The sequence below is a fragment of the Dendropsophus ebraccatus genome, chromosome 10, assembly GCF_027789765.1.
Source record: "Dendropsophus ebraccatus isolate aDenEbr1 chromosome 10, aDenEbr1.pat, whole genome shotgun sequence".
In the NCBI taxonomy this organism is placed as follows: Eukaryota; Metazoa; Chordata; class Amphibia; order Anura; family Hylidae; genus Dendropsophus; species Dendropsophus ebraccatus.
This window is the reverse complement of record NC_091463.1, coordinates 1,855,455-1,877,289: the sequence shown is the minus strand read 5'-3', so window position 1 is coordinate 1,877,289 and position 21,835 is coordinate 1,855,455. Positions and strand designations below refer to the sequence as shown.

Genomic DNA, 21,835 nt, shown 5'->3' with positions numbered 1-21,835 from the left:
TCCTCTGGTAATAATGGTGATAATGGTGAATGCTTCTCCTCACCCTGAGCCTCCTCTGGTAATGGTGAGAATGGTGAATGCTTCTCCTCACCCTGAGCCTCCTCTGGTAATAATGGTGAATGCTTCTCCTCACCCTGAGCCTCCTCTGGTAATGGTGAGAATGGTGAATGCTTCTCCTCACCCTGAGCCTCCTCTGGTAATGGTGAGAATGGTGAAAGCTTCTCCTCACCCTGAGCCTCCTCTGGTAATGGTGAGAATGGTGAATGCTTCTCCTCACCCTGAGCCTCCTCTGGTAATGGTGATAATGGTTAATGCTTCTCCTCACCCTGAGCCTCCTCTGGTAAAAATGGTGAATGCTTCTCCTCACCCTGAGCCTTTTCTAGTTATGGTGATAATGGTGAATGATTCTCACCCTGAGCCTCCTCTGGTAATGGTGATAATGGTAAATGCGTCTCCTCACCCTGCACCTCCTCTGGTAATGGTGATAATAGTGAATGCTTCTCCTCACCCTGAGCCTCCTCTGGTAATAATGGTGAATGCTTCTCCTCACCCTGAGCCTCCTCTGGTAATGGTGAGAATGGTGAAAGCTTCTCCTCACCCTGAGCCTCGTCTGGTAATAATGGTGATAATGGTGAATGCTTCTCCTCACCCTGAGCCTCCTCTGGTAATGGTGAGAATGGTGAATGCTTCTCCTCACCCTGAGCCTCCTGTGGTAATGGTGAGAATGGTGAAAGCTTCTCCTCACCCTGACCCTCCTCTAGTAATGGTGAGAATGGTGAAAGTTTCTCCTCACCCTGAGCCTCCTCTGGTAATAATGGTGAGAATGGTGAATGCTTCTCCTCACCCTGAGCCTCCTCTGGTAATAATGGTGAATGCTTCTCCTCACCCTGAGCCTCTTCTGGTAATGGTAATAATGGTGAATGCTTCTCCTCACCCTGAGCCTCCTCTGGTAATGGTGATAATGGTGAATGCTTCTCCTCACCCTGAGCCTCCTCTGGTAACGGTGAGAATGGTGAAAGCTTCTCCTCACCCTGAGCCTCCTCTGGTAATGGTGAGAATGGTGAAAGCTTCTCCTCACCCTGAGCCTCCTCTGGTAATGGTGAAAGCTTCTCCTCACCGTGAGCCTCTTCTGGTAATGGTGATAATGGTGAATGCTTCCCCTCACCCTGAGCCTCCTCTGGTAATGATGATAATAGTGAAAGCTTCTCCTCACCCTGAGCCTCCTCTGGTAATGGTGATAATGGTGAATGCTTCTCCTCACCCTGAGCCTCTTCTGGTAACGGTGAGAATGGTGAAAGCTTCTCCTCACCCTGAGCCTCCTCTGGTAATGGTGAGAATGGTGAAAGCTTCTCCTCACCCTGAGCCTCCTCTGGTAATGGTGATAATGGTGAATGCTTCTCCTTCCCCTGAGCCTCTTCTGGTAATGGTGATAATGGTGAATGCTTCTCCTCACCCTGAGCCTCCTCCGGTAATGCTGATAATGGTGAATGCTTCTCCTCACCCTGAGCCTCCTCTGGTAAAAATGGTGAATGCTTCTCCTCACCCTGAGCCTCCTCTGGTAATGGTGAATGCTTCTCCTCATTCTGAGCCTCCTCTGGTAATGGTGATAATGGTGAATGCTTCTCCTCACCCTGAGCCTCCTCTGGTAATGGTGAAAGCTTCTCCTCACCCTGAGCCTCCTCTGGTAATGGTGAGAATGGTGAATGCTTCTCCTCACCCTGAGCCTCCTCTGGTAATGGTGATAATGGTGAAAGCTTCTCCTCACCCTGAGCCTCCTCTGGTAATGGTGAATGCTTCTCCTCACCCTGAGCCTCCTCTGGTAATGGTGAATGCTTCTCCTCACCCTGAGCCTCCTCTGGTAATAATGGTGAATGCTCCTCCTCACCCTGAGCCTCCTCTGGTAATGGTGAGAATGGTGAATGCTTCTCCTCACCCTGAGCCTCCTTTGGTAATGGTGAGAATGGTGAAAGCTTCTCCTCACCCTGAGCCTTCTCTGGTAATGGTGAGAATGGTGAAAGCTTCTCCTCACCCTGAGCCTCCTCTGGTAATGGTGAGAATGGTGAAAGCTTCTCCTCACCCTGAGCCTCCTCTGGTAATGGTGATAACGGTGAATGCTTCTCCTCACCCTGAGCCTCCTCTGGTAATGGTGATAATGGTGAATGCTTCTCCTCACCCTGAGCCTCCTCTGGTAAAAATGGTGAATGCTTCTCCTCACCATGAGCCTCCTCTGGTAATGGTGAGAATGGTGAATGCTTCTCCTCACCCTGAGCCTCCTCTGGTAATGGTGATAATGGTGAAAGCTTCTCCTCACCCTGAGCCTCCTCTGGTAATGGTGATAATGGTGAATGCTTCTCCTCACCCTGAGCCTCCTCTGGTAATGGTGAGAATGGTGAAAGCTTCTCCTCACCCTAAGCCTCCTCTGGTAATGGTGAGAATGGTGAATGCTTCTCCTTACCCTGAGCCTCCTCTGATAATAATGGTGATAATGGTGAATGCTTCTCCTCACCCTGAGCCTCCTCTGGTAATGGTGATAATGGTGAATGCTTCTCCTCACCCTGAGCCTCCTCTGGTAATAATGGTGAATGCTTCTCCTCACCATGAGCCTCCTCTGGTAATGGTGAGAATGGTGAATGCTTCTCCTCACCCTGAGCCTCCTCTGGTAATGGTGAGAATGGTGAATGCTTCTCCTCACCCTGAGCCTCCTCTGGTAATGGTGAGAATGGTGAAAGCTTCTCCTCACCCTGAGCCTCCTCTGGTAATGGTGATAATGGTGAATGCTTCTCCTCACCCTGAGCCTCCTCTGGTAAAAATGGTGAATGCTTCTCCTCACCCTGAGCCTCCTCTGGTAATGGTGATAATAGTGAATGCTTCTCCTCATCTTGAGCCTCCTCTGGTAATAGTGATAATGGTGAAAGCTTCTCCTCACCCTGAGCCTCCTCTGGTAATAATGGTGATAATGGTGAAAGCTTCTTCTCACCCTGAGCCTCCTCTGGTAATGGTGATAATGGTGAATGCTTCTCCTCACCCTGAGCCTCCTCTGGTAATAATGGTGAATGCTTCTCCTCACCCTGAGCCTTTTCTAGTTATGGTGATAATGGTGAATGCTTCTCACCCTGAGCCTCCTCTGGTAATGGTGATAATGGTGAATGCTTCTTGTCACCCTGAGCCTCATCTGGTAATGGTAATAATGGTAAATGCGTCTCCTCACCCTGCACCTCCTCTGGTAATGGTGATAATAGTGAATGCTTCTCCTCACCCTGAGCCTCCTCTGGTAATGTAGATAATGGTGAATGCTTCTCGTCACCCTGAGCCTCCTCTAGAAATAGTGATAATGGTGAAAGCTTCTCCTCACCCTGAGCCTCCTCTGGTAAAGGTGATAATGGTGAATGCTTCTCCTCAGCCTGAACCTCCTCTGGTAATGGTGAGAATGGTGAAAGCTTCTTCTCACCCTGAGCCTCCTCTGGTAATAATGGTGATAATGGTGAATGCTTCTCGTCACCCTGAGCCTCCTCTAGAAATGGTGATAATGGTGAAAGCTTCTCCTCACCCTGAGCCTCCTCTGGTAAAGGTGATAATGGTGAATGCTTCTCCTCAGCCTGAACCTCCTCTGGTAATGGTGAGAATGGTGAAAGCTTCTTCTCACCCTGAGCCTCCTCTGGTAATAATGGTGATAATGGTGAATGCTTCTCCTCACCCTGAGCCTCCTCTGGTAATAGTGAGAATGGTGAATGCTTCTCCTCACCCTGAGCCTCCTCTGGTAATGGTGAGAATGGTGAAAGCTTCTCCTCACCCTGAGCCTCCTCTAGTAATGGTGAGAATGGTGGAAGCCTCTCCTCACCCTGAGCCTCCTCTGGTAATAATGGTGAGAATGGTGAATGCTTCTCCTCACCCTGAGCCTCCTCTGGTAATAATGGTGAATGCTTCTCCTCACCCTGAGCCTCTTCTGGTAATGGTGATAATGGTGAATGCTTCTCACCCTGAGCCTCCTCTGGTAATGGTGAAAGCTTCTCCTCACCCTGAGCCTCTTCTGGTAATGGTGATAATGGTGAATGCTTCTCCTCACCCTGAGCCTCCTGTGGTAAAGGTGAGAATGGTGAATGCTTCTCCTCACCCTGAGCCTCCTCTGGTAATGGTGAGAATGGTGAAAGCTTCTCCTCACCCTGAGCCTCCTCTGGTAATGGTGATAATGGTGAAAGCTTCTCCTCACCCTGAGCCTCTTCTGGTAATGGTGATAATGGTGAATGCTTCCCCTCACCCTGAGCCTCCTCTGGTAATGGTGATAATAGTGAAAGCTTTTCCTCACCCTGAGCCTCCTCTGGTAATGGTGATAACGGTGAATGCTTCCCCTCACCCTGAGCCTACTTTGGTAATGGTAATAATAGTGAAAGCTTCTCCTCACCCTGAGCCTCCTCTGGTAATGGTGATAATGGTGAATGCTTCTCCTCACCCTGAGCCTCCTCTGGTAATAATGGTGATAATGGTGAATGCTTCTCCTCACCCTGAGCCTCCTCTGGTAATGGTGAAAGCTTCTCCTCACCCTGAGCCTCCTCTGGTAATGGTAATAATGGTGAATGCTTCCCCTCACTTCCTCTGGTAATAATGGTGATAATAGTGAATGCTTCTCCTAACCCTGAGCCTCTTCTGGTAATGGTGATAATGGTGAATGCTTCCCCTGACCCGTCACCCTGAGCCTCCTCTGGTAATGGTGATAATGGTGACTGCTTCTCCTCACCCTGAGCCTCCTCTGGTAATAATGGTGATAATGGTGAATGCTTCTCCTCACCCTGAGCCTCCTCTCGTAATGGTGAGAATGGTGAATGCTTCTCCTCACCCTGAGCCTCCTCTGGTAATGGTGAGAATGGTAAAAGCTTCTCCTCACCCTGAGCCTCCTCTGGTAATGGTAAGAATGGTGAAAGCTTCTCCTCACCCTAAGCCTCCTCTGGTAATGGTGAGAATGGTGAAAGCTTCTCCTCACCCTGAGCCTCCTCTGGTAATGGTGATAATGGTGAATGCTTCTCCTCACCCTGAGCCTCCTCTGGTAATGGTGATAATGGTGAATGCTTCTCCTCACCCTGAGCCTCCTCTGGTAAAAATGGTGAATGCTTCTCCTCACCCTGAGCCTCCTCTAGTAATGGTGAATGCTTCTCCTCACCCTGAGCCTCCTCTGGTAATAATGGTGATAATAGTGAATGCTTCTCCTCACCCTGAGCCTCCTCTGGTAATAATGGTGATAATGGTGAATGCTTCTCCTCACCCTGAGCCTCCTCTGGTAATGGTGAGAATGGTGAATGCTTCTCCTCACCCTGAGCCTCCTCCGGTAATGGTGAGAATGGTGAAAGCTTCTCCTCACCCTGAGCCTCCTCTAGTAATGGTGAGAAAGGTGAAAGCTTCTCCTCACCCTGAGCCTCATCTGGTAATAATGGTGAGAATGGTGAATGCTTCTCCTCACCCTGAGCCTCCTCTGGTAATAATGGTGAATGCTTCTCCTCACCCTGAGCCTCTTCTGGTAATGGTGATAATGGTGAATGCTTCTCCTCACCCTGAGCCTCCTCTGGTAATGGTGAAAGCTTCTCCTCACCCTGAGCCTCCTCTTGTACTGGTGATAATGGTGAATGCTTCTCCTCACCCTGAGCCTCCTCTGGTAATGGTGAGAATGGTGAATGCTTCTCCTCACCCTGAGCCTCTTCTGGTAATGGTGAGAATGGTGAAAGCTTCTCCTCACCCTGAGCCTCCTCTGGTAATGGTGATAATGGTGAAAGCTTCTCCTCACCCTGAGCCTCCTCTGGTAATAATGGTGATAATGGTGAATGCTTCTCCTCACCCTGAGCCTCCTCTGGTAATGGTGAGAATGGTGAATGCTTCTCCTCACCCTGAGCCTCCTCTGGTAATGGTGATAATGGTGAATGCTTCTCCTCACCCTGAGCCTCCTCTGGTAACAGTGAGAATGGTGAAAGCTTCTCCTCACCCTGAGCCTCCTCTGGTAATGGTGAGAATGGTGAAAGCTTCTCCTCACCCTGAGCCTCCTCTGGTAATGGTGATAATGGTGAAAGCTTCTCCTCACCCTGAGCCTCTTCTGGTAATGGTGATAATGGTGAATGCTTCCCCTCACCCTGAGCCTCCTTTGGTAATGGTAATAATAGTGAAAGCTTCTCTTCACCCTGAGCCTCCTCTGGTAATGGTGATAATGGTGAATGCTTCTCCTCACCCTGAGCCTCTTCTGGTAATGGTGATAATGGTGAATGCTTCTCCTCACCGAGCCTCCTCTGGTAATGGTGATAATGGTGAATGCTTCTCCTCACCCTGAGCCTCCTCTGGTAATAATGGTGATAATGGTGAATGCTTCTCCTCACCCTGAGCCTCCTCTGGTAATGGTGATAATGGTGAATGCTTCTCCTCACCCTGAGCCTCCTCTGGTAATAATGGTGATAATGGTGAATGCTTCTCCTCACCCTGAGCCTCCTCTGGTAATGGTGAAAGCTTCTCCTCACCCTGAGCCTCCTCTGGTAATGGTGATAATGGTGAATGCTTCTCCTCACCCTGAGCCTCCTCTGGTAATGGTGATAATGGTGAATGCTTCTCCTCACCCTGAGCCTCCTCTGGTAATGGTGAATGCTTCCCCTCACTTCCTCTGGTAATAATGGTGATAATAGTGAATGCATCTCCTCACCCTGAGCCTCTTCTGGTAATGGTGATAATGGTGAATGCTTCCCCTCATCCGTCACCCTGAGCCTCCTCTGATAATGGTGATAATGGTGACTGCTTCTCCTCACCCTGAGCCTCTTCTCGTAATGGTGATAATGGTGAATGCTTCTCCTCACCCTGAGCCTCCTCTGGTAATGGTGAGAATGGTGAATGCTTCTCCTCACCCTGAGCCTCCTCTGGTAATGGTGATAATGGTGAATGCTTCTCCTCACCCTGAGCCTCCTCTGGTAATAATGGTGAATGCTTCTCCTCACCCTGAGCCTCTTCTCGTAATGGTGAGAATGGTGAATGCTTCTCCTCACCCTGAGCCTCCTCTGGTAATGGTGAGAATGGTGAAAGCTTCTCCTCACCCTGAGCCTCCTCTGGTAATGGTGATAATGGTGAATGCTTCTCCTCACCCTGAGCCTCTTCTGTTAATGGTGATAATGGTGAATGCTTCTCCTCACCGAGCCTCCTCTGGTAATGGTGATAATGGTGAATGCTTCTCCTCACCCTGAGCCTCCTCTGGTAATAATGGTGATAATGGTGAATGCTTCTCCTCACCCTGAGCCTCCTCTGGTAATGGTGATAATGGTGAATGCTTCTCCTCACCCTGAGCCTCCTCTGGTAATAATGGTGATAATGGTGAATGCTTCTCCTCACCCTGAGCCTCCTCTGGTAATGGTGAAAGCTTCTCCTCACCCTGAGCCTCCTCTGGTAATGGTGATAATGGTGAATGCTTCTCCTCACCCTGAGCCTCCTCTGGTAATGGTGATAATGGTGAATGCGTCTCCTCACCCTGAGCCTCCTCTGGTAATGGTGAATGCTTCCCCTCACTTCCTCTGGTAATAATGGTGATAATAGTGAATGCATCTCCTCACCCTGAGCCTCTTCTGGTAATGGTGATAATGGTGAATGCTTCCCCTCATCCGTCACCCTGAGCCTCCTCTGGTAATGGTGATAATGGTGACTGCTTCTCCTCACCCTGAGCCTCCTCTGGTAATAATGGTGAATGCTTCTCCTCACCCTGAGCCTCTTCTTGTAATGGTGAGAATGGTGAATGCTTCTCCTCACCCTGAGCCTCCTCTGGTAATGGTGAGAATGGTGAAAGCTTCTCCTCACCCTGAGCCTCCTCTGGTAATGGTAAGAATGGTGAAAGCTTCTCCTCACCCTAAGCCTCCTCTGGTAATGGTGAGAATGGTGAAAGCTTCTCCTCACCCTGAGCCTCCTCTGGTAATGGTGATAATGGTGAATGCTTCTCCTCACCCTGAGCCTCCTCTGGTACTGGTGATAATGGTGAATGCTTCTCCTCACCCTGAGCCTCCTCTGGTAAAAATGGTGAATGCTTCTCCTCACCCTGAGCCTCCTCTGGTAATAATGGTGATAATGGTGAATGCTTCTCCTCACCCTGAGCCTCCTCTGGTAATGGTGAAAGCTTCTCCTCACCCTGAGCCTCCTCTGGTAATGGTGATAATGGTGAATGCTTCTCCTCACCCTGAGCCTCCTCTGGTAATAATGGTGATAATGGTGAATGCTTCTCCTCACCCTGAGCCTCCTCTGGTAATGGTGAAAGCTTCTCCTCACCCTGAGCCTCCTCTGGTAATGGTGATAATGGTGAATGCTTCTCCTCACCCTGAGCCTCCTCTGGTAATAATGGTGATAATGGTGAATGCTTCTCCTCACCCTGAGCCTCCTCTGGTAATGGTGAAAGCTTCTCCTCACCCTGAGCCTCCTCTGGTAATGGTGATAATGGTGAATGCTTCTCCTCACCCTGAGCCTCCTCTGGTAATGGTGATAATGGTGAATGCTTCTCCTCACCCTGAGCCTCCTCTGGTAATGGTGAATGCTTCCCCTCACTTCCTCTGGAAATAATGGTGATAATAGTGAATGCTTCTCCTCACCCTGAGCCTCTTCTGGTAATGGTGATAATGGTGAATGCTTCCCCTCACCCGTCACCCTGAGCCTCCTCTGGTAATGGTGATAATGGTGAATGCTTCTCCTCACCCTGAGCCTCCTCTGGTAATAATGGTGATAATGGTGAATGCTTCTCCTCACCCTGAGCCTCCTCTCGTAATGGTGAGAATGGTGAATGCTTCTCCTCACCCTGAGCCTCCTCTGGTAATGGTGAGAATGGTGAAAGCTTCTCCTCACCCTGAGCCTCCTCTGGTAATGGTAAGAATGGTGAAAGCTTCTCCTCACCCTAAGCCTCCTCTGGTAATGGTGAGAATGGTGAAAGCTTCTCCTCACCCTGAGCCTCCTCTGGTAATGGTGAGAATGGTGAATGCTTCTCCTCACCCTGAGCCTCCTCTGGTAATGGTGATAATGGTGAATGCTTCTCCTCACCCTGAGCCTCCTCTGGTAAAAATGGTGAATGCTTCTCCTCACCCTGAGCCTCCTCTGGTAATGGTGAATGCTTCTCCTCACCCTGAGCCTCCTCTGGTAATGGTGATAATGGTGAAAGCTTCTCCTCACCCTGAGCCTCCTCTGGTAATGGTGAGAATGGTGAAAGCTTCTCCTAACCCTAAGCCTCCTCTGGTAATGGTGAGAATGGTGAATGCTTCTCCTCACCCTGAGCCTCCTCTGGTAATAATGGTGATAATGGTGAATGCTTCTCCTCACCCTGAGCCTCCTCTGGTAATGGTGAGAATGGTGAATGCTTCTCCTCACCCTGAGCCTCCTCTGGTAATAATGGTGAATGCTTCTCCTCACCCTGAGCCTCCTCTGGTAATGGTGAGAATGGTGAATGCTTCTCCTCACCCTGAGCCTCCTCTGGTAATGGTGAGAATGGTGAAAGCTTCTCCTCACCCTGAGCCTCCTCTGGTAATGGTGAGAATGGTGAATGCTTCTCCTCACCCTGAGCCTCCTCTGGTAATGGTGATAATGGTTAATGCTTCTCCTCACCCTGAGCCTCCTCTGGTAAAAATGGTGAATGCTTCTCCTCACCCTGAGCCTTTTCTAGTTATGGTGATAATGGTGAATGATTCTCACCCTGAGCCTCCTCTGGTAATGGTGATAATGGTAAATGCGTCTCCTCACCCTGCACCTCCTCTGGTAATGGTGATAATAGTGAATGCTTCTCCTCACCCTGAGCCTCCTCTGGTAATAATGGTGAATGCTTCTCCTCACCCTGAGCCTCCTCTGGTAATGGTGAGAATGGTGAAAGCTTCTCCTCACCCTGAGCCTCCTCTGGTAATGGTGAAAGCTTCTCCTCACCGTGAGCCTCTTCTGGTAATGGTGATAATGGTGAATGCTTCCCCTCACCCTGAGCCTCCTCTGGTAATGATGATAATAGTGAAAGCTTCTCCTCACCCTGAGCCTCCTCTGGTAATGGTGATAATGGTGAATGCTTCTCCTCACCCTGAGCCTCTTCTGGTAATGGTGATAATGGTGAATGCTTCTCCTCACCCTGAGCCTCCTCTGGTAATGGTGATAATGGTGAATGCTTCTCCTCACCCTGAGCCTCCTCTGGTAATAATGGTGATAATGGTGAATGCTTCTCCTCACCCTGAGCCTCCTCTGGTAATGGTGAGAATAATGAAAGCTTCTCCTCACCCTGAGCCTCCTCTGGTAATAATGGTGATAATGGTGAATGCTTCTCCTCACCCTGAGCCTCCTCTGGTAATGGTGAAAGCTTCTCCTCACCCTGAGCCTCCTCTGGTAATGGTGATAATGGTGAATGCTTCTCCTCACCCTGAGCCTCCTCTGGTAATGGTGATAATGGTGAATGCTTCGCCTCACTTCCTCTGGTAATAATGGTGATAATAGTGAATGCTTCTCCTCACCCTGAGCCTCCTCTGGTAATGGTGATAATGGTGAATGCTTCTCCTCACCCTGAGCCTCCTCTGGTAATAATGGTGATAATGGTGAATGCTTCTCTTCACCCTGAGCCTCCTCTGGTAATGGTGAGAATGGTGAATGCTTCTCCTCACCCTGAGCCTCCTCTGGTAATGGTGATAATGGTGAATGCTTCTCCTCACCCTGAGCCTCCTCTAGTAATGGTGAGAATGGTGAATGCTTCTCCTCACCCTGAGCCTCCTCTGGTAATGGTGAAAGCTTCTCCTCACCCTGAGCCTCCTCTGGTAATGGTGAGAATGGTGAAAGATTCTCCTCACCCTGAGCCTCCTCTGGTAATGGTGATAATGGTGAATGCTTCTCCTCACCCTGAGCCTCCTCTGGTGATAATGGTGAATACTTCTCCTCACGCTGAGCCTCCTCTGGTAATGGTGATAATGGTGAATGCTTCTCCTCACCCTGAGCCTCCTCTGGTAATGGTGATAATGGTGAATGCTTCTCCTCACCCTGAGCCTCCTCTGGTGATAATGGTGAATACTTCTCCTCACCCTGAGCCTCCTCTGGTAATGGTGAATGCTTCTCCTCACCCTGAGCCTCCTCTGGTAATGGTGATAATGGTGAAAGCTTCTCCTCACCCTGAGCCTCCTCTGGTAATGGTGATAATGGTGAATGCTTCTCCTCACCCTGAGCCTCCTCTGGTAATAATGGTGAATGATTCTCCTCACCCTGAGCCTCCTCTGGTAATGGTGAGAATGGTGAATGCTTCTCCTCACCCTGAGCCTCCTCTGGTAATAGTGAGAATGGTGAAAGCTTCTCCTCACCCTGAGCCTCCTCTAGTAATGGTGATAATGGTGAATGCTTCTCTTCACCCTGAGCCTCCTCTGGTAATGGTGAGAATGGTGAATGCTTCTCCTCACCCTGAGCCTCCTCTGGTAATGGTGATAATGGTGAATGCTTCTCCTCACCCTGAGCCTCCTCTAGTAATGGTGAGAATGGTGAATGCTTCTCCTCACCCTGAGCCTCCTCTGGTAATGGTGAAAGCTTCTCCTCACCCTGAGCCTCCTCTGGTAATGGTGAGAATGGTGAAAGATTCTCCTCACCCTGAGCCTCCTCTGGTAATGGTGATAATGGTGAATGCTTCTCCTCACCCTGAGCCTCCTCTGGTGATAATGGTGAATACTTCTCCTCACGCTGAGCCTCCTCTGGTAATGGTGATAATGGTGAATGCTTCTCCTCACCCTGAGCCTCCTCTGGTAATGGTGATAATGGTGAATGCTTCTCCTCACCCTGAGCCTCCTCTGGTGATAATGGTGAATACTTCTCCTCACCCTGAGCCTCCTCTGGTAATGGTGAATGCTTCTCCTCACCCTGAGCCTCCTCTGGTAATGGTGATAATGGTGAATGCTTCTCCTCACCCTGAGCCTCCTCTGGTAATAATGGTGAATGATTCTCCTCACCCTGAGCCTCCTCTGGTAATGGTGAGAATGGTGAATGCTTCTCCTCACCCTGAGCCTCCTCTGGTAATAGTGAGAATGGTGAAAGCTTCTCCTCACCCTGAGCCTCCTCTAGTAATGGTGAGAATGGTGAAAGCTTCTCCTCACCCTGAGCCTCCTCTGGTAATGGTGATAATGGTGAATGCTTCTCCTCACCCTGAGCCTCCTCTGGTAATGGTGAAAGCTTCTCCTCACCCTGAGCCTCCTCTGGTAATGGTGAGAATGGTGAATGCTTCTCCTCACCCTGAGCCTCCTCTGGTAATAATGGTGAATGCTTCTCCTCACCCTGAGCCTCCTCTGGTAATGGTAATAATGGTGAATGCTTCTCCTCACCCTGAGCCTCCTCTGGTAATAATGGTGAATGCTTCTCCTCACCCTGAGCCTCCTCTGGTAATGGTGAGAATGGTGAATGCTTCTCCTCACCCTGAGCCTCCTCTGGTAATGGTGAGAATGGTGAAAGCTTCTCCTCACCCTGAGCCTCCTCTGGTAATGGTGAGAATGGTGAAAGCTTCTCCTCACCCTGAGCCTCCTCTGGTAATGGTGAGAATGGTGAATGCTTCACCTCACCCTGAGCTTCCTCTGGTAATGGTGAGAATGGTGAAAGCTTCTCCTCACCCTGAGCCTCCTCTGGTAATGGTGAGAATGGTGAAAGCTTCTCCTCACCCTGAGCCTCTTCTGGTAATGGTGATAATGGTGAATGCTTCTCCTCACCCTGAGCCTCCTCTGGTAATGGTGAAAGCTTCTCCTCACCCTGAGCCTCCTCTGGTAATGGTGAGAATGGTGAATGCTTCTCCTCACCCCGAGCCTCCTCTGGTAATGGTGATAATGGTGAAAGCTTCTCCTCACCCTGAGCCTCCTCTGGTAATGGTGAATGCTTCTCCTCACCCTGAGCCTCCTCTGGTAATAATGGTGAATGCTTCTCCTCACCCTGAGCCTCCTCTGGTAATGGTGAGAATGGTGAATGCTTCTCCTCACCCTGAGCCTCCTCTGGTAATGGTGAATGCTTCTCCTCACCCTGAGCCTCCTCTGGTAATAATGGTGAATGCTTCTCCTCACCCTGAGCCTCCTCTGCTAATGGTGAGAATGGTGAATGCTTCTCCTCACCCTGAGCCTCCTCTGGTAATGGTGAAAGCTTCTCCTCACCCTGAGCCTCCTCTGGTAATGGTGAGAATGGTGAAAGCCTCTCCTCACCCTGAGCCTCCTCTGGTAATGGTGAGAATGGTGAAAGCTTCTCCTCACCCTGAGCCTCCTCTAGTAATGGTGATAATGGTGAATGCTTCTCCTCACCCTGAGCCTCCTCTGATAATGGTGAATGCTTCTCCTCACCCTGAGCCTCCTCTGGTAAAAATGGTGAATGCTTCTCCTCACCCTGAGCCTCCTCTGGTAATGGTAAATGCTTCTCCTCACCCTGAGCCTCCTCTGGTAATGGTGATAATGGTGAAAGCTTCTCCTCACCCTGAGCCTCCTCTGGTAATGGTGATAATGGTGAATGCTTCTCCTCACCCTGAGCCTCCTCTGGTAATGGTGAGAATGGTGAAAGCTTCTCCTCACCCTAAGCCTCCTCTGGTAATGGTGAGAATGGTGAATGCTTCTCCTCACCCTGAGCCTCCTCTGGTAATAATGGTGATAATGGTGAATGCTTCTCCTCACCCTGAGCCTCCTCTGGTAATGGTGAATGCTTCTCCTCACCCTGAGCCTCCTCTGGTAATAATGGTAAATGCTTCTCCTCACCCTGAGCCTCCTCTGGTAATGGTGAGAATGGTGAATGCTTCTCCTCACCCTGAGCCTCCTCTGGTAATGGTGAATGCTTCTCCTCACCCTGAGCCTCCTCTGGTAATAATGGTGAATGCTTCTCCTCACCCTGAGCCTCCTCTGGTAATGGTGGGAATGGTGAATGCTTCTCCTCACCCTGAGCCTCCTCTGGTAATGGTGAGAATGGTGAAAGCTTCTCCTCACCCTGAGCCTCCTCTGGTAATGGTGAGAATGGTGAAAGCCTCTCCTCACCCTGAGCCTCCTCTAGTAATGGTGAGAATGGTGAAAGCTTCTCCTCACCCTGAGCCTCCTCTAGTAATGGTGATAATGGTGAATGCTTCTCCTCACCCTGAGCCTCCTCTGATAATGGTGAATGCTTCTCCTCACCCTGAGCCTCCTCTGGTAAAAATGGTGAATGCTTCTCCTCACCCTGAGCCTCCTCTGGTAATGGTAAATGCTTCTCCTCACCCTGAGCCTCCTCTGGTAATGGTGATAATGGTGAATGCTTCTCCTCACCCTGAGCCTCCTCTGGTAATGGTGAGAATGGTGAAAGCTTCTCCTCACCCTAAGCCTCCTCTGGTAATGGTGAGAATGGTGAATGCTTCTCCTCACCCTGAGCCTCCTCTGGTAATGGTGAGAATGGTGAATGCTTCTCCTCACCCTGGGCCTCCTCTGGTAATGGTGATAATGGTGAAAGCTTCTCCTCACCCTGAGCCTCCTCTGGTAATGGTGATAATGGTGAATGCTTCTCCTCACCCTGAGCCTCCTCTGGTAATGGTGAGAATGGTGAATGCTTCTCCTCACCCTGAGCCTCCTCGGGTAATAATGGTGAATGCTTCTCCTCACCCTGAGCCTCCTCTGGTAATGGTGAGAATGGTGAATGCTTCTCCTCACCCTGAGCCTCCTCTGGTAATGGTGAGAATGGTGAAAGCTTCTCCTCACCCTGAGCCTCCTCTGGTAATGGTGAGAATGGTGAAAGCTTCTCCTCACCCTGAGCCTCCTCTGGTAATGGTGAATGCTTCTCCTCACCCTGAGCCTCCTCTGGTAATGGTGAAAGCTTCTCCTCACCCTGAGCCTCCTCTGGTAATGGTGAGAATGGTGAATGCTTCTCCTCACCCCGAGCCTCCTCTGGTAATGGTGATAATGGTGAAAGCTTCTCCTCACCCTGAGCCTCCTCTGGTAATGGTGAATGCTTCTCCTCACCCTGAGCCTCCTCTGGTAATAATGGTGAATGCTTCTCCTCACCCTGAGCCTCCTCTGGTAATGGTGAGAATGGTGAATGCTTCTCCTCACCCTGAGCCTCCTCTGGTAATGGTGAATGCTTCTCCTCACCCTGAGCCTCCTCTGGTAATAATGGTGAATGCTTCTCCTCACCCTGAGCCTCCTCTGCTAATGGTGAGAATGGTGAATGCTTCTCCTCACCCTGAGCCTCCTCTGGTAATGGTGAGAATGGTGAAAGCTTCTCCTCACCCTGAGCCTCCTCTGGTAATGGTGAGAATGGTGAAAGCCTCTCCTCACCCTGAGCCTCCTCTGGTAATGGTGAGAATGGTGAAAGCCTCTCCTCACCCTGAGCCTCCTCTGGTAATGGTGAGAATGGTGAAAGCTTCTCCTCACCCTGAGCCTCCTCTAGTAATGGTGATAATGGTGAATGCTTCTGCTCACTCTGAGCCTCCTCTGATAATGGTGAATGCTTCTCCTCACCCTGAGCCTCCTCTGGTAAAAATGGTGAATGCTTCTCCTCACCCTGAGCCTCCTCTGGTAATGGTAAATGCTTCTCCTCACCCTGAGCCTCCTCTGGTAATGGTGATAATGGTGAATGCTTCTCCTCACCCTGAGCCTCCTCTGGTAATGGTGAGAATGGTGAAAGCTTCTCCTCACCCTAAGCCTCCTCTGGTAATGGTGAGAATGGTGAATGCTTCTCCTCACCCTGAGCCTCCTCTGGTAATAATGGTGATAATGGTGAATGCTTCTCCTCACCCTGAGCCTCCTCTGGTAATGGTGAATGCTTCTCCTCACCCTGAGCCTCCTCTGGTAATAATGGTGAATGCTTCTCCTCACCCTGAGCCTCCTCTGGTAATGGTGAGAATGGTGAATGCTTCTCCTCACCCTGAGCCTCCTCTGGTAATGGTGAATGCTTCTCCTCACCCTGAGCCTCCTCTGGTAATAATGGTGAATGCTTCTCCTCACCCTGAGCCTCCTCTGCTAATGGTGAGAATGGTGAATGCTTCTCCTCACCCTGAGCCTCCTCTGGTAATGGTGAGAATGGTGAAAGCTTCTCCTCACCCTGAGCCTCTTCTGGTAATGGTGAGAATGGTGAAAGCCTCTCCTCACCCTGAGCCTCCTCTGGTAATGGTGAGAATGGTGAAAGCTTCTCCTCACCCTGAGCCTCCTCTAGTAATGGTGATAATGGTGAATGCTTCTCCTCACCCTGAGCCTCCTCTGATAATGGTGAATGCTTCTCCTCACCCTGAGCCTCCTCTGGTAAAAATGGTGAATGCTTCTCCTCACCCTGAGCCTCCTCTGGTAATGGTGAGAATGGTGAATGCTTCTCCTCATCCTGAGCCTCCTCTGGTAATGGTGAGAATGGTGAAAGCTTCTCCTCACCAAGCCTCCTCTGGTAATGGTGATAATGGTGAGTGCTTCTCCTCACCCTGAGCTTCCTCTGGCAATAGTGAATGCTTCTCCTCACCCTGAGCCTCCTCTGGTAAAAATGGTGAATGCTTCTCCTCACCCTGAGCCTCCTCTGGTAATGGTGATAATAGTGAATGCTTCTCCTCACCCTGAGCCTCTTCTGATAATAATGGTGATAATGGTGAATGCTTCCCCTCACCCTGAGCCTCCTCTGGTAATAATGGTGAAAGCTTCTCCTCACCCTGAGCCTCCTCTGGTAATGGTGATAATGGTGAATGCTTCCCCTCACCCTGAGCCTCCTCTGGTAATGGTGATAATGGTGAATGCTTCTAACCCTTCACCCTGAGCCGGGGGGAGATGCCACCCACCTGCTTTTGTAGCTGTTTAAAGCTTCCAGAAGGTGCTGCCCTCGCTCCTCCTCTGGGGTCACCGACAGCTACAAGTGAAGTGATTGACAAGTCAGAGGGATTGTGAGTGGCTTCCCGGGCAATCGTTAGATCATGCAGGCAGCCCACGGGAGACAGTGGCGGTCTGCTGCCACTGCTCCTATTGCATGGTGCTACGGCTACAGCTCACTGCTAAGCTGATCATTGGCGTCTTAACCTGTTGAAACACAACGATCAGCCGATATCGTGCATGTCGGCTGACCAGTGTCTTTTGTTATACTAAACCAGTGCTTCTCAATTCCAGTCCCCGGCCTCACCAACAGGTCATGTTTTGAGGCTAACCTATACAAAATCACCTGTGCTAATACCTGATGCACTGAGTATAATTATATCACCTGTAAAATACTAAGGAAATCCGCAAAACACGACCTGTTGCTGAGGCCTGAAGATTGGGATTGAGAAGCACTGCACTAAACGATTATCAGCTGTGATGGCCGAATACGACCGATAATTGCTTTGTGTAATAGGACTTTAAGGATCAAACATGATAAGCTTAGATACGCAGCCCAGTAGAAAAGATCATACATGATACGCTTAGATACACAGCCCAGCAGTAAGTATCACACATGATACATTTAGATACACAGCCCAGCAGTAAGGATCACACATGATAAGCTTAGATACACAGCCCAGCAGTAAGGATCAAACATGATAAGCTTAGATACACAGCCCAGCAGTAAGGATCACACATGATAAGCTTAGATACACAGCCCAGCAGTAAGGATCACACATGATAAGCTTAGATACACAGCCCAGCAGTAAGGATCACACATGATAAGCTTAGATACACAGCCCAGCAGTAAGGATCACACATGATAAGCTTAGATACACAGACATTATGCTATATCCCCTGCATGGTGAGCAATGCTCCAGCAGGAATTATACAGCGTTACGGGAAGGTCCTGCACAATAGCAGAGCCCCCTCCAGCATCCTCCTTCCTTCCCAGAACACACAGGGGGAGATTAGGATGGCAGTAGGTGGGATACATGGAATAGCATAGGGACCCCAGGATAGTACAGAGACCCCCAGGATAGTACAGAGACCCCAGGATAGTACAGAGACCCCCAGGATAGTACAGAGACCCCAGGATAGTACAGAGACCCCCAGGATAGTACAGAGACCCCCAGGATAGTACAGAGACCCCCAGGATTGTACAGAGACCCCAAATAGTATACAGACCTCAGGATTGTACAGGGACCCCCAGGATAGTACAGAGACCCCCAGGATAGTACAGGGACCCCCAGGATAGTATACAGACCCCAGGATAGTACAGAGACCCCCCGGATAGTAGAGACCCCCAGGATAGTACAGAGACCCCCAGGATAGTACAGAGACCCCAGGATAGTACAGAGACCCCCAGGATAATACAGAGACCCCCAGGATAGTACAGAGACCCCCAGATAGTATACAGACCCCAGGATAGTACAGAGACCCCCAGGATAGTACAGAGACCCCCAGGATAGTACAGAGACCCCCAGGATAGTACACACCCCAAGATAGTACAGAGACCCCCAGATAGTATACAGACCCCCAGGATAGTACAGAGACCCCAGGATAGTACAGGGACCCCCAGGATAGTACAGAGACCCCCAGGATAGTACAGAGACCCCCAGGATAGTACACACCCCAAGATAGTACAGAGACCCCCAGGATAGTACAGAGACCCCCAGGATAGTATACAGACCCCCAGATAGTATACAGACCCCCAGGATAGAACAGAGACCCCCAGGATAGTACAGAGACCCCCAGGATAGTACAGAGACCCCCAGGATAGTACACACCCCAAGATAGTACAGAGACCCCCAGATAGTATACAGACCCCCAGGATAGTACAGAGACCCCAGGATAGTACAGAGACCCCCAGGATAGTACAGAGACCCACAGATAGTACAGAGACCCCAAGGATAGTACACACCCCAAGATAGTACAGAGACCCCCAGATAGTATACAGACCCCCAGGATAGTACAGAGACCCCCAGGATAGTATACAGACCCCCAGATAGTATACAGACCCCCAGGATAGAACAGAGACCCCCAGGATAGTACAGAGACCCCCAGGATAGTACAGAGACTCCAGAATAGTACAGAGACCCCCAGGAAAGTACAGAGACCACCAGGATAGTACAGAGACCCACAGATAGTATACAGACCCCAGGATAGTACAGAGACCCCCAGATAGTATACAGACCCCAGGATAGTACAGAGACCACCAGGATAGTACAGAGACCCCCAGAATAGTACAGAAACCCCCAGATAGTATACAGACCCCAGGATAGTACAGAGACCCTAGGATAGTACAGAGACCCCAGGATAGTACAGAGACCCCCAGATAGTATACAGACCCCCAGGATAGTACAGAGACCCCCAGGATAGTACAGAGACCCCCAGAATAGTACAGAGACCTCAGGATAGTACAGAGACCCCGAGGATAGTACAGAGACCCCCAGGATAGTACAGAGACCCCCAGGATAGTACAGAGACCCCCATTGAGAACACAGTCCAGGATAGTACAGAGACCCCCAGATAGTATACAGACCCCAGGATAATACAGAGACCCCCAGATAGTATACAGACCCCAGGATAATACAGAGACCCCCAGATAGTATACAGACCCCAGGATAGTACAGAGACCCCAGGATAGTACAGGGACCCCAGGATAGTATACAGAACCCCAGGATAGTACTGAGACCCCTGGATATTACAGAGACCCCCAGAATAGTATACAGACCCCAGGATAGTACAGAGACCCCCAGGATAGTACAGAGACCCCCAGATAGTTAACAGACCCCCAGATAGTATACAGACCCCCCAGGATAGTACAGAGGCCCCCAGGATAGTACAGAGACCCCCATGATAGTACAGAGACCCCCATGATAGTACAGAGACCCCCAGAATAGTACAGAGACCCCCAGATAGTATACAGACCCCCAGGATAGTACAGAGACCCCCAGGATAGTACAGAATCCAGGATAGTAGAGACCCCCAGATAGTACAGAGACCCCCAGGATAGTACAGAGACCCCAGGATAGTACAGAGACCCCAGGATAATACAGAGACCCCAGGATAATACAGAGACCCCCAGAATAGTATACAGACCCCAGGATAGTACAGAGACCCCCAGATAGTACAGGGACTCCCAGGATAATACAAAGACCCCCAGATAGTTAACAGACCCCCAGATAGTATACAGACCCCCATGTTAGTACAGAGACCCCCATGATAGTACAGAGACCCCCAGATAGTATACAAACCCCCAGGATAGTACAGAGACCCCCAGGATAGTACAGAGACCCCCAGGATAGTACAGAGACCCATGGATAGTACAGAGACCCCCAGGATAGTACAGAGACCCATGGATAGTACAGAGACCCCCAGGATAGTACAGAGACCCCAGGATAGTACAGAGACCCCAGGATAGTACAGAGACCCCCAGATAGTATACAGACCCCAGGATAGTACAGAGACCCCAGGATAGTACAGAGACTCCCAGATATTATACAGACCCCAGGATAGTACAGAGACCCCAGGATAGTACAGAGACCCCAGGATAGTACAGAGACCCCAGGATAGTACAGAGACTCCCAGAATAGTACAGAGACCCCCAGGATAGTACAGAGACCCCCAGATAGTATACAAACCCTAGGATATTACAGAGACCCCCAGGATAGTACAGAGACCCCCAGATAGTATACAAACCCTAGGATATTACAGAGACCCCAGGATAGTACAGAGACCCCCAGGATAGTACAGAGACCCCAGGATAGTACAGAGACCCCCATGATAGTACAGAGACCCACAGATAGTATACAAACCCCCAGGATAGTACAGAGACCCCCAGGATAGTACAGAGACCCCCAGGATAGTATACAAACCCTAGGATATTACAGAGACCCCAGGATAGTACAGAGACCCCCAGATAGTATACAGACCCCAGGAGAGTACAGAGACCCCCAGGATAGTACAGAGACCCCAGGACAGTACAGAGACCCCCAGGATAGTATACAAACCCCAGGATAGTACAGAGACCCCAGGATAATACAGAGACCTCCAGGATAGTACAGAGACCCCAGGATAATACAGAGACCTCCAGGATAGTACAGAGACCTCAGGATAGTACAGAGACCCACAGGATAGTACAGAGACCCCCATGATAGTATACAGACCTCAGGATAGTACAGAGACCCCAGGATAGTACATAGACCCCCCATATAGAACACACTCCAGGATAGTAGAGAGACCCCCAGGATAGTACAGAGACCCACATAATAGTACAGAGACCCCCAGATAGTATACAGACCCCAGGATAGTAAAGAGACCCCAGGATAGTAAAGAGACCCCAAGGATAGTACAGAGACCCCCAGATAGTATACAGACCCCGGGATAGTAAAGAGACCCCAGGATAGTACAGAGATCCCATGATAGTAAAGAGACCCCCAGGATAGTACAGAGACCCCCAGGATAGTACAGAGACCCCCAGGATAGTACAGAGACCCCCAGGATAGTACAGAGACCCCAAGGATAGTACAGAGACCCCCAGGATAGTATACAGACCCCAGGATAGTATACAGACCCCAGGATAGTACAGAGACTCCAGGATAGTACATAGACCCCCAGGATAGTACAGAGACTCCAGGATAGTACAGAGATCCCCAGGATAGTATACAGACCCCAGGATAATACAGAGACCTCCAGGATAGTACAGAGACCCCCAGGATAGTACAGAGACTCCAGGATAGTAGAGAAACCCCCAGGATAGTACAGAGACTCCAGGATAGTACAGAGACCCCCAGGATAGTACAGAGACTCCAGGATAGTAGAGAAACCCCCAGGATAGTACAGAGACCCCCAGAATTGTACAGAGACCCCAAGGATAGGATAGAGACCCCCATGATAGTACAGAGACTCCCCAGGATAGTACAGAGACCCCAGGATAGTACAGAGACCCCCAGATAGTACAGAGACCCCCAGGATAATACAGACACCCCCAGATAGTATACAGACCCCAGGATAGTACAGAGACCCCCAGATAGTTTACAGAC

The 21,835-nt window shown here is 50.1% G+C and overlaps 1 protein-coding gene across 2 annotated transcripts in view; it reads right to left on the bottom strand.

Moving 5' to 3' along the window:
• PHF19 (PHD finger protein 19) overlaps positions 1-21,835 on the bottom strand; it is a 137,140-nt gene that overhangs the window by 27,053 nt on the left and 88,252 nt on the right. For both annotated transcript variants that reach the window (XM_069986054.1, XM_069986055.1), the window contains one exon: positions 16,718-16,785. In XM_069986054.1, the coding sequence (XP_069842155.1) occupies positions 16,718-16,785 (68 nt within the window). The remainder of the gene's footprint in view (positions 1-16,717; positions 16,786-21,835) is intronic.